Below are 17,946 nucleotides of genomic sequence, written 5' to 3'. Positions count from 1 at the left end.
ATGGCTGCTGAAATTAAACCTGCACCTAGAACGCCAAACGATCGTTTCTCTACAACGAAAAAGCCGGCTCTGTTGAACAAATTGGAAGGCTGTACGGACGAAGTTAATGCGGCGGTTGTTATACCTGGCGAGGACGGAGTTATTAGCGTTTGCGATGATAAGTGAGTGTTCTGACTCAATAAACATAAGTAGCTAAATTCTACAGACACCCTTCGACCCCCTACTTAAATAAGGTATTGCGTAAATCGTCTTATTTCAACACCTTTCTGTGACGCCCTTTTGTCAGTTAATAATACCCTCTTTCATCAATATGTTGAAATTGCAACTGCTTAGTACATTGTATGGTGTAAATAAGGACCTACATGACTTTATTATACAAAATACAAGTTTAATTTTGGACTATATTGTCAGAATGCAGGTATTTGTATTTGTTTAACTATGTACAGGTGTTATATATACATATTCATTTTGTATATCAAAATAGGTGAGAGATAATATCTTTGTTTATATCATCGCTCTGAAGAATAGTGTCACCTACTACATACATTCATTCTAAGAAAAGAATATTGCAATGAAATGTCATGAATTGCATTATTTGCAACTATTAGACTTAGGTACAAATTAACACAATTTTCATCATAATGTTAGTTACAGTTATCCATAGTTTACTTATCTATGAGTCACATTCATTCAGGAAGATTATATTGCCTTTTGCATTTTGATACCTCCAATGAACACTATGCTAACTTAGTTTTTGGTCCTTTTCTGTTTTTAATGTAAACAGCCTTATTTATTTACCAATATTATGCTCCCTGAATTTTGTGAAAAAAGAAACAAAAAATAAATCAAGCTCTTACATTAAAAACAGAAAATTGTCTATGAAGGCGGTGTAGTGTTAATTGGAGGCTTTTTTGTTCATTGTGTAATCATGCAATTAGTCGAATGACTATGAGCAGATGTGTTGTGTGATTACTGGCATGTAGAGTCAACTATCAGCCGGAGCCCCTCCAATTGCAGCTGGATTTTCAAACTAGCTGATCCAATTCTAAGATTCTGCACCTCTTAAGACATCTTATTGAGTCAGGGATAGTCAGTAGCCCTGCCAGCAGGTTAGGATGGTGATGCAGTCGCTTTTAGTACTTAATAGCATAAGATCAAATTTCTTCCTTTACTGTGTTGATTTTTAGATAGTGGTAGGTTCATTGGAGGTATCAATTTATCAATTATGCTACTAAGCTGTTTTTTGCATTAGTGGGCTTTTAGTAGTTAAGTTATTAATCGCACTTGTAACACAAAGGACAATAGCGAAATCATAGCTAAAACAATTCTTTAGCGTCTTCAAATTTTGTAATGACAAGGTTTTAAGCTTGTCATTACAAAATTTTACAAAACTTTATTTTATTTATAAAATAAATTAATTTGATTTTTAAAATGACACTAAAGCCTTGTCTAGGTCTGGAAACAAAATCATATTTAAAAGAAGCTCAAATGACCAATTAAGATGTAACCGGACTTATATCTGCAACTGTCTGTTTTTTAGTTTCTTAACATACAACATCTAACTGCCAAAATAGATTTTCAGTGCCTATGCACATATGTAGATGGGTCCACATTAAGTTAGTTCACGTAATATAAAATCTACTGATTCACCCGATTTGCAATAAAAGATTAACTACTTTATTACAAAAAATAAAATAGATAATCCCTTCTCAAAATATGTTGCGTGTGACCATGATAAATACTTTTTAACCATACCATTATATAATATAATTTCCTTTGAACTTTGTCACATCATAAACCCAAGGTACCATTCAGCTTCTATTAACCCTGTTTAAGCTTCTGTAGTTTATTTTGATATAATGATACACCAAAGATATTTTATTTAATTTATGTGAAATGTAACCTCCAAAATCTTCAAACTGGTATCTTTAATTCTTAACTTCTCAGAACAGTAAACCCTAAAGCAAATTTTGTTCAGGAATGTAAGCTCTATGTATATTGTAACATATTTTTCATAATTAGACTCATACAAATTATTTCAACAAAAATTTACATGGGAGTTTGCCATTGTGCTTTGTGGAGTTGAGAAAACACTGTTTTAAAGTTCAAAAAATTGCTAATGAAATTAATAAATATATAGTTTCAGGTATACGTGGATAACTAAATTTATTTTTATTTATAGTATAAATAAAAATAATCGCATTATTAGCAGTAAGATCTATTCAGTATTTCTTTTTAATATTCAAACTTTGAGTTACTACTGTGTTATGTTTCATGTGCGTAATTCAATGGATTATAATGATTATAGCAGTAATTATTTTGAGTTGAGAAGTTGTATCCATCCAGTGCTAATGTCACAAAGGTGATTCAATCTAAATTGATCAATACCATTATCTCCATGTCAAAGTAATTTGACAGAAAGCTTACCTAAAATTTGTTCTGGCCCAAACTGCCATGTATGACCTGCCCTTTTTATGTAATGCTTACTGTACTTAACTGTAGAAAACACAGAAATATCTAATATTTCATTAAACATCAACCTTTTATTAGTATTAAAAAAAAGAATAGTAATAATAATAATTGTCAGTCAGAACCACTGGAGTAATATTTCTCTTAATAATACAAAGTGACAGTACAAACAAGTTGTGCACCTGGTGGTAAGCAACACAACTGTTCATAGTGGTTGCAGTGCCACTCAGAGCTTTAACTCTCAAAGTTCCTCAGGGCACTACCACCGCGTCCTTCACCCTGAGACATAAGTTGACAAGTGCCATGTGTTGGTAATTTTACCGGCACCCTTACCCTTCAAAACCAGAATGCAGTAATGCTCACATTGCTGCTTGGTGGTTGAAATAGATAAGGTGGCAGTACTTCCCTATTTTGATTGTAATAATGTCTTTATATTTTATTTCATAATAGAACAGTACGAGTCTGGCTTAAGCGGGACTCTGGCCAGTATTGGCCCAGCATCTGTCAGTACATGCCGTCCGGATGTACATCCATGTTTTATACACCTGAGACTCGTCAGTTATTTATTGGACAAGAGAACGGCACTATATCTGAGTTCACACTTGCGATGGATTGTAATAGGATAAATCCTGTAAGTAATTTTAAAAATTATATTTATTTCATCACTATGATGTGGCCTTTAGTCATTTCTTCTGCTCACTGCTTGAAAATTGTTATCGATAATAATACTGGTATCCAGAAATCCATTTTGGATGTAAAGGTCTATTTGCTACACCAGTATATAAATGAAATGCAGAATAAATGTACTTAATTTTGTGTCTAAAGTAATGAAACACTCTTTTCTCTTTGTTTTATTGTTTTACACAAACTGTAAAATCTGATTGTCCTTCTGATGGAAAGTGATTACCATCCCCTGTAGACATTTGTGATACCAAGGAATACTTTCATAACATTCCAAATGCATTACCAATCATGGGGCTCAAGTGACCTGTGCGTGTGATATCACTGGTTCTTCGTACACTTAAATAAGGAACACAGCACTGCGTTTATTCTATTTGTGTTAACTTGGCTTCCAAATTTTTATTTTGTTTTATTTTGCATCCACAGTCTCGAGAGTATCTAGCACACACAGCAAGAGTAACAGCAGTGATATTCTCCCTTAGCTGTGAGTGGGTGCTATCAGTGAGCCGTGACAAGCTGTTCTCTTACCACTGCAGTGAGACTGGCCGGAGAATTGGCGGATATTCTTTTGAAGCGTGGTGTACAGCTTTGCAGTATCCTTTTTTAAAGTGCTATGTACGTAACAGTATAATACAATAGGTAATTCAAAAAAATAAATTAGTAAGTAGAGTATCTAGCAAATACGTAAAAACACGATATAGAATAGTGTGACTCTACACTTATTTTGACTTCTAAGATCTGTTGTGAATGAATCCCCCTGTTCCCAAATTTATCGCAGCAGATTCTAGGTTGTTGTAGTTACTGGAGGATTTTACTTGATCAATGCTGTACCAAATGTTAGTATCTTATATGCGTCTTATAACACGTACCAAAGCGACAATGTCACTCTTGTAGTACTGTGATGTTTCAGGCATAAAGGTTATTCCCGTATCTAAAACCTACTTATATTTAAGTAGAAGTAAAGAACTTCTTAAATGAATTACTCCATTGATTAACAGATCCACACATATGCTATTTTAATGCGATAACACGATAGTATAGTGGACACTGACACCATTGTATAATAATTTTTGTGCCCTTATCTTGGTGCAGGATGAGATAGCTCAAAAGCTTTTTTCAAATAAAATGACTTTGACGGCGAATATGTTATTCCTTTGGTGGGGTTATCTATAAATTTCCTCGAATGTTTAAAGCACAATCTGCACTTTAGAATATAATATAGATATAGAATAATGCAGAATTTTCTTAGCAAAATGTGTTAGATTTGACTCGCAGTCAAAGTACGCATTCGTGGGCGACTACAGTGGCCAAATCACCATGCTGAAGCTAGACAACAACGGAGCTACCTTAGTCACTACTCTCAAAGGTCACACTGGGTATGTTTTTCTTTGATTAAATACAGTACAATACATAAAATAGAATAGAATGGACATTTATTGCAACACATAGATACAAAAAAAATATTGATAACACTAAAAACAAAAATAAAAAATACAAAAAACAAAAAAGAAACATCAAATAGGACAAAACAGACAAAAACAAAAACCTAAATATGTCGACTACAAATGTTGTACTGTCATTTGTGAGGCTGTGGCGTATTCAAAAGGACTTTATTCAGCTTATGCCACAGCCATAATTGACTGTGGTGCTGATTATCAGTGACATAATACACGAAACATCACAAATTCTTAGGCAATTTATTTTATCATAGTGAAGGGAAAACATCGTAACTAACCAAGTACGTCGGAGTAGGTTCTTTAATATCTTTTTAAAATATGTGGTTGAGAAGTTTCCAATTTCCACTGGATCAGTGAACTGGACAGGACCGTAATATTTTGTCTATGGCCTTTTCTAGCACAGCTTGATGTCTTTACGTGCAATAAGTTCGTTTAAAAAAAAAAGATTATATTTTTTAATATACTTGCCTATGGACGTGGCTAGTCAGTGATTGTATCAACACTGCACTAGTTCCTTTACGTTTAGATTTTTAAAATAATAATAGTAATAATAGTAACAATTAATCTTATAAGGAATATCTTATATGGATTATGAGTATTGAAGACGACATAACAATAGAATATTGAATTGGTTTCAGTTCTGTTCGAGTATTAAATTGGGCACCGTTACCTCAACTCCTCTTCAGCGGTTCATTCGACCAGACGATCATAGTATGGGACATAGGCGGCCAAAAGGGCACAGCTTATGAACTACAAGGACATAGGTGAATTTAGTTTATTTTGTCTTACTGTGATATTATGACATTCTATTAAAATAGACTTTGAAAGTGCAGGGCTACCGCTTAACTGAGTTGATTACTGAGGCAGTTGCTCGGCGCGGAAGGAGTGATTGTTTACATTTTTTTTTATAACACCAAGTGACGGAACGAACAAGTTGTGCGCCTGGTCATCCAAGCATGGAGGCACAAAAGAATTTGGGCAATTTTACTTACTTACTTATTGAAATACAATAAATTCTTCTTTGAATTTCAGCAGTATTATTAACAGTGATCAGAATTGAGGGAATTAAAAAAATATATATACTTAAAGTATGAACGTTTTCTTAGTATGGACATACACATTTCGTCAACAATGTGTATAAAATTTTTTTTTACTGTTTATTTTCTAAACATTCCAAAATATAGGTTGTTTCCTGTTTCAAATGGTTAAAGTATTTAAATACGTAAGTACCTATAGAAACATGACTACAATATTATAGTAGCAAATACTTAATAGGAAATAATAATTTGTTGCCAATGTATTTGTAATTCAAGTATAATCAGTTGCGAGAAGTCCCGGGATTTGTAGAAGAGAATGTCCACGTTATTCTTTAGATTAGCTATATTAACTTTTTTTATAAAATCAAGTGACGGGACGAACAAGTCGTGCGCCTGATGGTAAGCTACACGCCTGACCGTAATAATTGCAGTGCCACTCTGAGCTTTAAATCGCAAAGATCTGAGGGGCATTGCCACTGCGCCCGTCACCCTGAGACATAAGTTGACAAGTCTCGTTTGCCTGTAATTTCACCAAAATTTGAATATTACGTAAAAAAAATTTACCTAATGGTTATGTTGCGCTGCACACGAGATTATTTCAATAAGATTTTTCTGACGAAGTTGATTGAAAAAAGTGCCAAATGTCTTGTCTATTTACTTCAATTATCAATGAAATTTGTTTTTTAATTATCGTTTTCATAACAACAGTTGACTAATTTGGTATAGTCCGTTTTTTTCGAAGACGGAGTAAAATTACATTTATGGGGTTGCCAGCTTTCATAACATTTTAAATAGGGGGAGTCCCCCGAGTACCGGACACTTAAGGTTTTGCAGAAATTAAACAAATTCAGATCATATTTTATTACGACACGTAACATTTTGAGATACACAATTATATTAGACATTCAAATAAATCAACATAAATAACTATCGAACAATTTTAACAACTAGAAAAAGAAACTAATCATTAGTCTTGTTTTTGGTATCATTGAAAACTGGCACCTAGTACCGGACAAGTATGAATTCAAACCCCTAATACCGGACAGTACCGTTAACATCGAGATTTCTGAAATAAAAACTTAGTCAATAATCTTTCATTTAATACAGCAAATATACTGAAACATAATGTACTCATTATTTAAAATAATATAATCTAACATGTGTATATAATTTTAAGAAACACGGTCGTTATAGACTTTCGATAAATCAACGCAAACAATAATTGAATTTAGTGGAAACAATTTAAAGATAACTTACAAAAAATTACACCGATTACAAATATAGAGATCTGAGCACTGGGATATCCGCGCAGGTTTCATGTGCCCATTCTTTACATAACCCACACTGAATCCAGTCTTCTTCGTAGTCTTCGCAACAAACAACGCAATAGTACTTCTCTACCTGTTTTTCAACCGGTTTTATTTTTGTTTTTCATATGTCCTTCGTCTTTTTAATTTTGCAATTACCTTCTTCTTTTATTTATTTTTTTAAAATTTTATTTTTCTTCTAAACGTTTGTATGGCGAATCAGTCAAATTTTCACTTTTTTCAGCTCGACGTTTCTTTGTTTGTTCTCTGTAGCAGCATCTGGCAGTGGAGCAAATTATATAGCATAGAACATTTTGTCAAAATAAGATTGTCTCCCTACTAGGGAACTTTTACGGGTAAAAATACACTTGTCCGATACTAGGGAACCAGATATTGTCCGAACGTAGGGACACACCATACCTTAAGTAAAATTTCGATTACAATAACGTTTATTAATATATTTGCCACAAAAGTATTTGAATGTAAAATGTACTTACCAATGATTAAAGAAAAAGCAATACACGCAATGTATTCTCTCTAAATAGTAATTTATGATGTTTCCAATGTCGATGCAACTGATATACGCGCGAAATGTGCAAATTGTCATCTGTAAATCGTATCAAGCAAGACTAAGACCTCCCACGCCGCAGGTGGTTTCTTTCCGTTAAGTTTAACGTCTTTTTATAAACGAGAGCAAATTAGAGCATTATTTCATGTTTGGATATGATCTGTCCGGTACTATGTGCTGTCCGGCGCTAGGGGGATACCCCCTACGTAGTTGTTGTCGATAGTTTTATCTATAGATTGTGAAAGAAAATAAAATTTTGCCAAGAATGACTGATTTGTGAATGTTACGGCGCTCTAATGATTAATAGTTGCGTTATTGCCTTCTTTATTCTTATTTTGACAGTTGACCTACTAGTTTCGAGATCAATTTTTATTCACATACATTTTAACAAGAACAGGCGGATATGATTATCTATATTTAATTAAAATGAAAAGCTTTAAAATATCTCTCCACTTTATATTATTTATATTTATTATTATGTATTATATAAACATAGTTCTAAATACAGTGTATGTATGTGTGAACTTACAAAAAGTGACAATTAAAATAAACTTGGGCTCACTAATAGAATGAATAATGGGGAAACAAGTTCGGCTATTTATTCCATAAGCTTGACCAATATTCAGTCGATAGTCGATAGGATATTTATCGAGCACTAGCTGCTCGTAAGCGGGCAACACTTTTGCGCAATGAACTGTCATTTTACTCCGTCTTCAAAAAAGACAGACTATAGGCATTTTTTTCAATTAACTTGCTATTGCCACCGTCACCGCGTAGCTATCTATGAGGAGAGAAACACGTGTCGGTTATGTTTTCGGTGGTGGTCTCTGTGACTGTAGTTGCGCTTGTGTTATTTATTTTATTAATTTTTTTATAAACTTAAGTGCATGAAAAAATATTTAACACAAGCGCAGCTATTTTGCACGATTTAACCTTCACTGAGTTCGCGGAGTAGCAAATTAATTTCCTTCTATTTTTTAAAAACTCCGCAGTCGTATTAGACACTGTTAGTAGTAAAGACAGCCTCAAATACTGTAAAGTTTTTATAATAAGTGTTCATTTCACCGTGTAAAATAAATGGTACTACCACAGTATAACACGACAAGTATGGTAACTCCATTCATACGCAGCAGCGGGGCTTATATATGTGCACGCCTTCCGCGCGCCATGTACGGACGCGCACATGCGCAAAATAATGAAAGGTGCGTGAGCGCCTGAGCCTGAGTGAGACCAGCACTAAATGCAACGCGAGTGCATCGCGAAATGATGCGAATGCGTACGTCCATACACGGCAGGCGGTGGCTGTGCACACATACAAATCGCGCTTCTATGTTTGTATGGAGTTACCATATTTGTCTTATTATACTAGCACTACTTTGAAATTTAGACCTTATGTTCTCTATTATCTAAAGTTGAATTTTATTTGTTCACAGTAACAAAGTAACCGGTCTCTGGTACGTGGGCAGCTGTGAACGATTGGTGTCGGCAGGTGAGGATGGGGCAATGGGCGTATGGGAGATGGCTGTGAAGAGAAGAGAAACGCCTGCGTGGAAAGAATCTGATCTGTGCCAGATTTGCAGAGCACCTTTTATATGGAACGTTCGGGCTATGATGGAGAAGAAGCAACTAGGTAAGTGTTGTAAATTGTTGTTGAGCTTTTTCTATGATATTGAGGACCTGTCGTCTTCATGCCGATGATATTCCAGTACAGTGACCTTTTATGAAAGTATCTAATTCATCTCCAGGATGGTTCACTGGCTATTTGGCACGCGAAGCCGAGGAATCGTGTGCACAATATTGTCACATGATTATTTTTAAGCTTATATTCTTATTCAGATTAAAATTCAACAGATTCTGAATACAATTGTATAATATACAAAAAAAATACTATTTTGGTTTGCCATTTTCTCTTGAAGAGGTTGACGTAAAGGTTCGAGAAGTTTTTTCACTGCCGATTGCATAAAATTTTGGTTATATACAATGCATTTTTTGCAATTCAGTTACTTTGTGCTATCTTATACGACAAACAAATTATTTACACAGTATAAGGAAGAGATTTAATGTTAATACCAATAAGTTGGTTACCAATACCGTCTTCAATGTTGTCCAGGTCTCCGACAGCATCATTGCCGGTGGTGCGGCTCAGCGGTGTGCGCGACGTGCTCGCCACATAGACTGCCACTTCCAATTATGGGGTTCGAGTTCCCGCAGCGCGTATGCACCGTTTGCTACGAAACGCTTCGTCATGAGCCGTGAGTTAATTTGACTGTTTTTATATAAAACACTTTCTTAAAATGCTAGACTGTGGCCTAAACCCTGACCAAGACGTTATCCGCTGGTATAGCGAGTCAAAATGTGTCTGGGCCCATGGAACGAAATCACGCCACTTCCACATAGGTCTTGTGCAGTTTATCGCAAATCATTGGCTTGAAGCTCAAGCAGGTCCGCTTCCACGACATCGTTCCAGTAATATCTAGGGTGACCAACTGACCTGAACCATCATAGTAGTATGATGGGACAAATAGTGTAACCACATACAATCGTAGCGGTGCGGCTTGTACGCACTCATTCTCATATTCTCGCGGCGCACTCGGGTTGCACGACGCGGGACGCAGGCGTCATTTATTCATTGAAGCGTTCGCTCGGTGTGTTTAAAAACCACACGTCTACTTAGACGTATTTATTGTATTTAGAATTGTTCAACATTTCATTTCGATTTCATAAACATTTAGTAGCAGTAGAGCTGCTTGGAAAGTACTGCCACCTTATCTATTTCTGCCACCAAGTAGTAATATATTCCGGTTTTGTAGGATAAGGGTGCTGCTGAAATTATAAGCACATGAAACTTGTCAATTTATGTTTGAAGAGGACAGTCGCAGTAGCAGTGCCCCTCAAATATTTGCGATTTAAACCTCTGATTGGCACTGCAACTGCTACGGACGAGCGTGTCGTTTACCGTTCACAAAAAAAAAATAATTAATGTTTGTTGATTATACACCACAAACTTTCCAATATCTACCTCAAAGCAGTTTTTGATTTAAAGGTGGGGAGACCTGATGCAGTCACAGATGTGACTTATATTCTAATGCTTCACGGCCGGCAATGCATTTGCCGGCAAGTTTCGCAAATATTTGTGCTGGCGGTTACCACTTTCCATTAGGTGGACCATCTGACTGTTTAGCGATTTGAATATTATAAAAAAATGAATACCTAGATGGTATTATTTTTTTTCTAAAAGACAATCATCAAAGTATCGCCAAATGGTCCATTTAGTTTGTGCACCGGGAGTGCGTTTAAGAAATACCTTTTCGTTTACATTTTTATGTGCTATTGTTATTTATTGCTATTTTACTTTGAATTTTGGATTTTTAGTTTTATTTTCAAATTGTGAGTATTTGTTTTGAATTTATAGATGTTTGATATTGTGTCGTGAACGTATAGAGTTTACACGCAAAGGCGCCTAGCCTTGACGTCGAGTTGCATCGACGTATAGTCGAGACGTCGAGTATAGAGTTTAACCGACTTCAAAAAAAGGAGGAGTCAGTTTGAGAGGCAGTTCTCAATTTGACTGGTTTTTTTAGATTTGTATGTAACATACATACGCATACATACGCAATTCTTTTTTGTTGGAAAACGGGGGTGGTCAGTATTGGTCCCATTTAAATTTGAAGAAAATATTCCTCTAAGGGTGGGAAACTAGGGGATCAATTAGGTTTCGTGCACTTTCCGGTGACGGATTTCAATAAAATTTGGCAAATAGATGTAATTCCACGAACTTTTGAGGTCGGTTTTTGAGTACTTTGTATTGAGATAATTATGAAAATTTAAATTTTTACTTTACGATTTGATTTTATACTTTTTTAATATTGTGTTCCAATTTTAAATAACATTTTATTGTTTGAATTGATTTAAAATTTTTATAAATTACAATTTACCTGCGTTGTAAGTTATATATTTTATTTTTATTTATTAAGAAAACCAACGGCGTTACATAAAATATTTCACATAGTGTATAGGCTAAGAGTAAAACTAATGACAGGTTTCCCTTGTTTACATATCATTATATAATAATAAACAAAAGTAGTTACATCTAACATTAGTGGCGAATGAACAAGATTAAACTAGTTTTAGACGCCGAAATCAAAAAATCACTTGTTGTTTAAAGATAAAATAATAATCCCAGTAATGGGATGTTGATGTAAAATGTAAACAAGTCGTCATACGCTAAACAGAAACTACTGAAAAAGTGACCTTTTTAAAGCAGCTATTGTCTTTCGTATTATCACCAGAATGATGAAATTAAGTTACTAGGGTGCCTACTTTACTACCATTTTTCATGTAAGCAACCGCCAAGGATAGATAGTAGCATTTCTACATTAGTTAAAATATTATGATTAGTTTTAAGATGCAATGTACCATACGATGTGAACATTTTGTGTCTTTATATAGCGATAAGTGTATTAATTAGCCAATATAGTGTATTAAGTGCAACTGTATTTTCGAATTATTACATTGTATATAAGCATAGTCGACACTTCGCGCATTTACTAATTGATCGTGCCAAAGAAAGTTTTGTGTACCTGTTTTTTATATGTGTGCTTAGAAACAGAGATCAATGTCTTCAAACAAGTAATTGTACAGTCGCGGTAACCAAGTGAGGACCGCATTGGCGGCATAATTGGTCGAATGTTGTGGGACATGCAACAGTGATGTGTGACGGTGATGTGTGAAGTGTACGTCGCCGCGCAGTGCGATAAGTAATTCCAGCCACTGCCTCGGGGCAGTCTACCCGTGCCTTGATTATGTCGTACAATAAACATGCATCCAAAGCCTTTTTTTTTAGTGTTAATAAATTATTTCTATGACAATCCTCTGTGTAGGTTATGGTGGGTCTGCGAAGACGAAAATTAATGTGCCGGATGAATTTTTTTTGAATCCTTTCAAGTTGACTAATGTAGATGTTATATTGGGGGGACCAGATTAGACTAGCATACTCCAAAATGCTCCGAACATATGCGTAGTATACGGATTTAAGTCACAATGTCTTTAAAAGATTTACATGTACGCAAAACAAAGCCCATATTTCTAAACGCTTTTTCAGCAATAATGTTTATGTGATCTGAGAGAAGCATTTTTTGGTCAAGATATACGCCCAAGTTCCGTATTAAGTTAACCCTCTCTATTGGGACTCCATTAAAGTTGTAGGAGTGACATATAGGTTTTGTTTTGTATGTGAATGTGATGCATTGGCAATTATTTATGTTAACATATATTCTGTTTTCATTGTAATATTTATATAATGAATTTAAATCTTGCTGTAAGATGTTGCAGTCATTAAAGTTATTTATTTTGAGGTAAATTTTTTTACAATCCACTTTAACACTTCGTTATTTCGTTATATCAAATATGTAGGAATTGTAGAACAAAGGCCCAAAATGAGAACCTTGAGGCACCCCCATAGGAACCACTACAAAATCCGATCTAAAACCACTTACTACGACAGCCTGAGAGCGGTTGCTGAGATAGGATTTAATCCATCATGTATCCCATGTATCCCTAACATCTGTAGTATATGTAATATTGTGGAGAAAATTTGAATTTTTAATTGTTAGTTATTTGATTTATTATTTTTTAACTTTCAGCCGCGAATCCCTAGCATCATTCCACGATATGAAACACGCGGTTGCGTCTCTATATGTGGACGAAGCGACCGGCCGCATGTGCACAGCTGGCAAAGACCGCGTCATCAAAGTGTGGGACATCAGCGTTTTAATTGCACCCGCGCCGAAGCCTGGCACCTCTGACCAATAGCCGTGAGTGCCTACTGGCCCCATGTTATATACTAATACCAGTTCGATTATTCTGTATAAAAAGGTATCTTCGTGATTGATATAAATTTTAATGTCAAGCGGCGCTAGTTAATTCATCGTGTGTCAGGGTTGGATCTTTCTCGTCATCGCGCATTTTGATGATAAACTTATTATTATGCAGATGCCAGTGTGCTTTTATGCGCTAGAATGTCAATTTGACAAAGCAGAGTCCTTGACGATACTCCATTATAAAATACCTAGCGGGTTTCAACCCGTAATGGCTGAAAAGATTTTGACATGACATTCAAGTATCAATTTCTTCTACTAACAACAAAAAAAATTGTATCTAAATTCAATAACACCTTTTCATGGTCAAAAGATGCTTATCAGCCGAGATAGGTAGGCATATTACAACAGTAATGGAATCGAACTGAACAATTCGTACGAAGTCCCAAGGTTTGCGTGGAATGCATTGAAATCTCGGGACTTGTACTTGATTTTGATTATCATAATCATCTGTTAATGTTTGGTGCTGTACAGTTCTGCATATGTATAAATGATTGTAGTAGTCAGTGTTAACTTGTAACTTGTGGAATAATGGCACTTATACATCTGCAATTAACCGTGAGAGCGCCATCAAATTGATGCTTGTAGAAGCGATGCAGTGGCGCGGCAGCCGCCTGGCAGTCTGTAATACTTTAGTAATTTTTAGTTCACTAATTGTGACTACAAAAGTGGCGCGCGCGAATCACGACAGTGGCGCTGCAACTGCGCTTCTAAATATTGTATGAGAATTAGAAGTGTTGCCACTGCAGAGCTTCTATAAGCGTCTAATTTTAAAGACACACCCTAAGGGTAAATAGTGCATAAGGTATTAATTACATAGGAACTGAATGTGAATAAATTAGGCGTGCTCTACACATATCCGTATACCAAAAACGCTCTTTACGTATTCGATACCTGCCGCCGGATCAAGCTCACTTGTATGAGCGTGTATGTAGTACGATTAACTACGTTAAAAAAATATCACCAAATAGAACGTTTTAAATAAAAAAAATTTGATTATGGATGACTTACGTACAAATTACTTGCACACGAAAATCAGTGTAAAGTTAATGAATATATGTATAAAAAAGAAATATTGTTTTTGGATTGCGCCAGCACAGTATACAAATTTACAGAGATGGTTTAGTTGATGAGAGTAATTTCATAGTATAACAAGAAGTATACTACCTTTGTTGTCATAAACAACGCATTTGCATTTTGGTAACTTTCAAGATATTACACCCAAAGTTTTTTTCTTTGATAAATGTCGATTACGCTGTTTTTGCTTAACAACAAAACTGACAGTAAATACGATATATAAAAAAACCGCTTAAAGGGGGTTGTAGATCTCGTTTCAATGATTCTAGATGTGTTAATAGCTCAATTTAGTTAAAAATGTCGATTACGTTGTTTATGATAAGGACGGCAGTGTAACTCCCGCTTATTCGGCGCGTCAATGCTTACACGTCGGTTAACTTGCACCGTAGGGTTGTCACATTATTATTTTAGTTGTACCTAAAGGCTGTTTTATTGAATATCATGATGTTTTACCATGGCGATATTCATATATTTTTGTTAAATAACTCCACAATTTTTTTATAATTATTAATACGGTGATAAAACAACTTTATATTCAATAAAATTTATATTACAATCAATACAGCGTCATCTACGTCAGCTTGTACGCAGTAGCTATTAAGGTACGGGCTAAGAGAGATGTTCCATAAGTCTTTCACAAGGTGACTCTTACGGCGTTAAAAAGTCGAAAAACCCAATACAAAAGATCTGTAACAAAAACATTGAGGAATTCATAATGCCGACTCCACACGCTTGCCAAACCATGGCAAGGACGTCGATGCGCGGTTGATGACAAATAAACGTGTGGATGTTGTATTTGGATTGACTTGCGCGAGCTTACATGTGTTTAGATTTTAAGACTTTCGTGGTTATTCACTAAATGATTATCACTAGTATCAGGTTTCTTACCACGGTATGACTTCTTTTTATTTTCCAGATATTTCGGAACGGTTTCACGATCCATGGTCACGGGTAGTCAACCCGTTTGCTTGCGGCGTTTGCCATGTATCTACACGTTTGTGCTAGTTAGTATTGTTTGAGAACTGTCGATAGACAGACTTATTTTTCTGCTACATTGGCTTGATGGATATTATGTATAATATTTAAAAAAATAATGCTGTACTTTATTAATGGCTGAATAGTTTAAACCTTTGCCTTTTCCTTAGCGGAAAGAATATAAAAATAACCAAGTATTACAATGAAGGAATGTTCGCTTTCCGTGGTTATAAATTTGGAAAATGGGTGACTGGGCACTCTTTCTGAAGTGCTACCAAGCAGAACCCTGCATTTGGAATCTGAAGCATAAGGACCATAAAGACCGAACGTAATAGCAGACACAAATTCGACGTCTGCCATGCTTGCTTCACTCACTGGAGCATACTGCAAGCGTGTGGATGACGACGTTTGTCACATCTAATTTGCCAAGCGTTTGTAGACGTTTGGGGCTTCTGGCAAATGGCAAGCGTTTGGAGCCGTCATTAGATCTGCTGACTCGACCTGTACCCCAGATGACAGAGCATCATCGAGCATATACATACACACACACAAGCAGCGCTGCTAAATTTATATGGAATGACACTACTTATTATACTGTGGTAACATTGACAGACGATGCAATATTATCATTGCCTTAAAATATAGATGATATTACTGTATAGTGGTGGTAAGCGGCACGTTTACCCATAACAGTTGCAGAGCCTTAAATTGTAAGAGTTACTACTCTGTGGCAACTTTATGTCTCAAGTTGACAAGTCCTATGTGCCTAAAACCGGAACGTCCGCGCCGTAATCCTCATATTACATCTTGGCAAGGCGGAAGAAATAAGCGTGGCAGTAGTTCCCTGGATGAATTCTTTCACAAGAAGCAACACTGCTATTGAGTCTGTAGTTCAACCTTTACTGTTTAGTCGGCGTGACCGTCATAGACCTTTTACTCACTCTCATTATTTATACATGGTAAAAATAACGGCGTCTCGTATTCTTTAATAAATTAATTATATTTGGTGATATTTTTCAGCTACAATCCAACGAAACATTTCAATTACCTACTTTTACTTACTCTCGCTATTTATACAGGGTGAAAATAACGGCGTCCTGTATTCTTTAATAATTATATTTGGTGATATTTTTAGCTACAATCCAACGAAACATTTCATGTATTTCAGCTATTTTTGTAACTAAGACTGAATTACTCCAGAATAATCTTAATGAGATTTTTAGAGCTGAGAACTATTTTAGGAAATCTGTGAAGGGTGAAATTGAAGTTTTATTGATGTTATTGTTTGGAGTTTATTCGTTAAGAATTTCTTTTATAAATGAAATGAAAACAATCTCGCACGATACAATGGCATTATTGAATTTCAATCTTATTCTGTGTGATCTATATGTTCTACAGAAAATTGCCTTTTGTTTTTTAACTATATTAACAGATGTATTTTATGCGTTATTCCATATTCGTATTCCATCAATTTAAGCTTCTTTTTTAAAATTGCATGTAAGAAAGTACGAAATTTTTTGTATTTTTAAAATTTAATTTTAATCAAATTAATTTTCTACTTTAAAATTAAGAAATTTGGTTATAACTTAATGTACATCTCACGCCAAAGATGCGAGATAATTGGAGAAAATTGTTAAATATGATAAGTATTATTAATCAAATTTGATTTACAAATCAAATAAAAAATCAATTAATTAAAAAAATTAAAAAATTAATAAATAACAGAAATTAATTAATTTCTATGTTATACGTATTGTAATTGACATAAAAAGTCCTTATAGACAATAATCATTTCATTAAATTTTCAACATTTCATACATTCACTAAATATGGTATACATGTTTAGTTTGTTAAATGTACTTTGCACATTAGGTTTATAGTCCATCAAATCGTAGAAAAGACATGTGTTTAGACCGTAGTTTCCCAAAGTGAAAGCAATTGGGCGAGAGTTGAAATTAAAAAATTTGAAAATAAAAAAGCCTAATTTATCTATATAAATTATTTTTTTATTGTGTTAATATGAAAAATTCGTGTTTTCAATATTTTATTGTGTTGGTGGGCGTTTAACTTTTTTTATCTTACCTAAGTGGGCGGTGACCCAAAAAGTTTGGGAACCTAAGGTTTAAACGATCAATGAAATGTAGTTGCTGTAACATCTCCGCTAGCTTTGACGTAAACTAATTCCCTGTATTGTTTGAACAAATATGGAACTAACGTCTAACCTTGCGTATTTTCATCCAAAATCAGTTCTTAGGATATAGTTTTTGTAGAACTAACCTTCCCAATACCTTGGAATTGAAATTTACATAACGTTACGTCCTGCTTGTTTCACAATGGTGTTTATTGATCAAAATTGGTCAAAATTTGGTCTTTATTTCGCAAATTACGTTAAAACACTTTTCGTAATGTGGACCAATTATAGTCGAAAAGCTTATTAAATATGAAATGTGCGTAGATTTTTAAAATCCACATTAAAATTATTGTCATACAAAAAAGTGT

General features: G+C 34.8%; 1 protein-coding gene across 2 annotated transcripts; it reads left to right on the top strand.

Annotated features, from left to right (window-relative positions):
* Window positions 1-17,048, top strand: LOC113233044 (WD repeat and FYVE domain-containing protein 2). 2 transcript variants are annotated; one of them, XM_026468011.1, is made up of 9 exons: window positions 1-161; window positions 2,920-3,100; window positions 3,577-3,743; window positions 4,413-4,526; window positions 5,246-5,371; window positions 8,953-9,149; window positions 9,630-9,771; window positions 13,162-13,332; window positions 15,389-17,048. In XM_026468011.1, exons 1-8 carry the CDS (start codon window positions 1-3, stop codon window positions 13,328-13,330), a joined length of 1,257 nt encoding a protein of 418 aa, XP_026323796.1. In that variant the 3' UTR covers window positions 13,331-13,332; window positions 15,389-17,048. The 2 variants fall into 2 exon arrangements, with proteins under 2 accessions (XP_026323796.1, XP_026323787.1); XM_026468002.1 differs by having other exon boundaries at window positions 13,162-17,048.
* Window positions 17,049-17,946: the final 898 nt, after the last annotated feature.

This window comes from Hyposmocoma kahamanoa, unplaced genomic scaffold, assembly GCF_003589595.1.
Source record: "Hyposmocoma kahamanoa isolate Upper Pololo Valley unplaced genomic scaffold, ASM358959v1 102, whole genome shotgun sequence".
Lineage (NCBI taxonomy): Eukaryota > Metazoa > Arthropoda > Insecta > Lepidoptera > Cosmopterigidae > Hyposmocoma > Hyposmocoma kahamanoa.
This window is presented reverse-complemented; position numbering and strand designations above follow the sequence as displayed.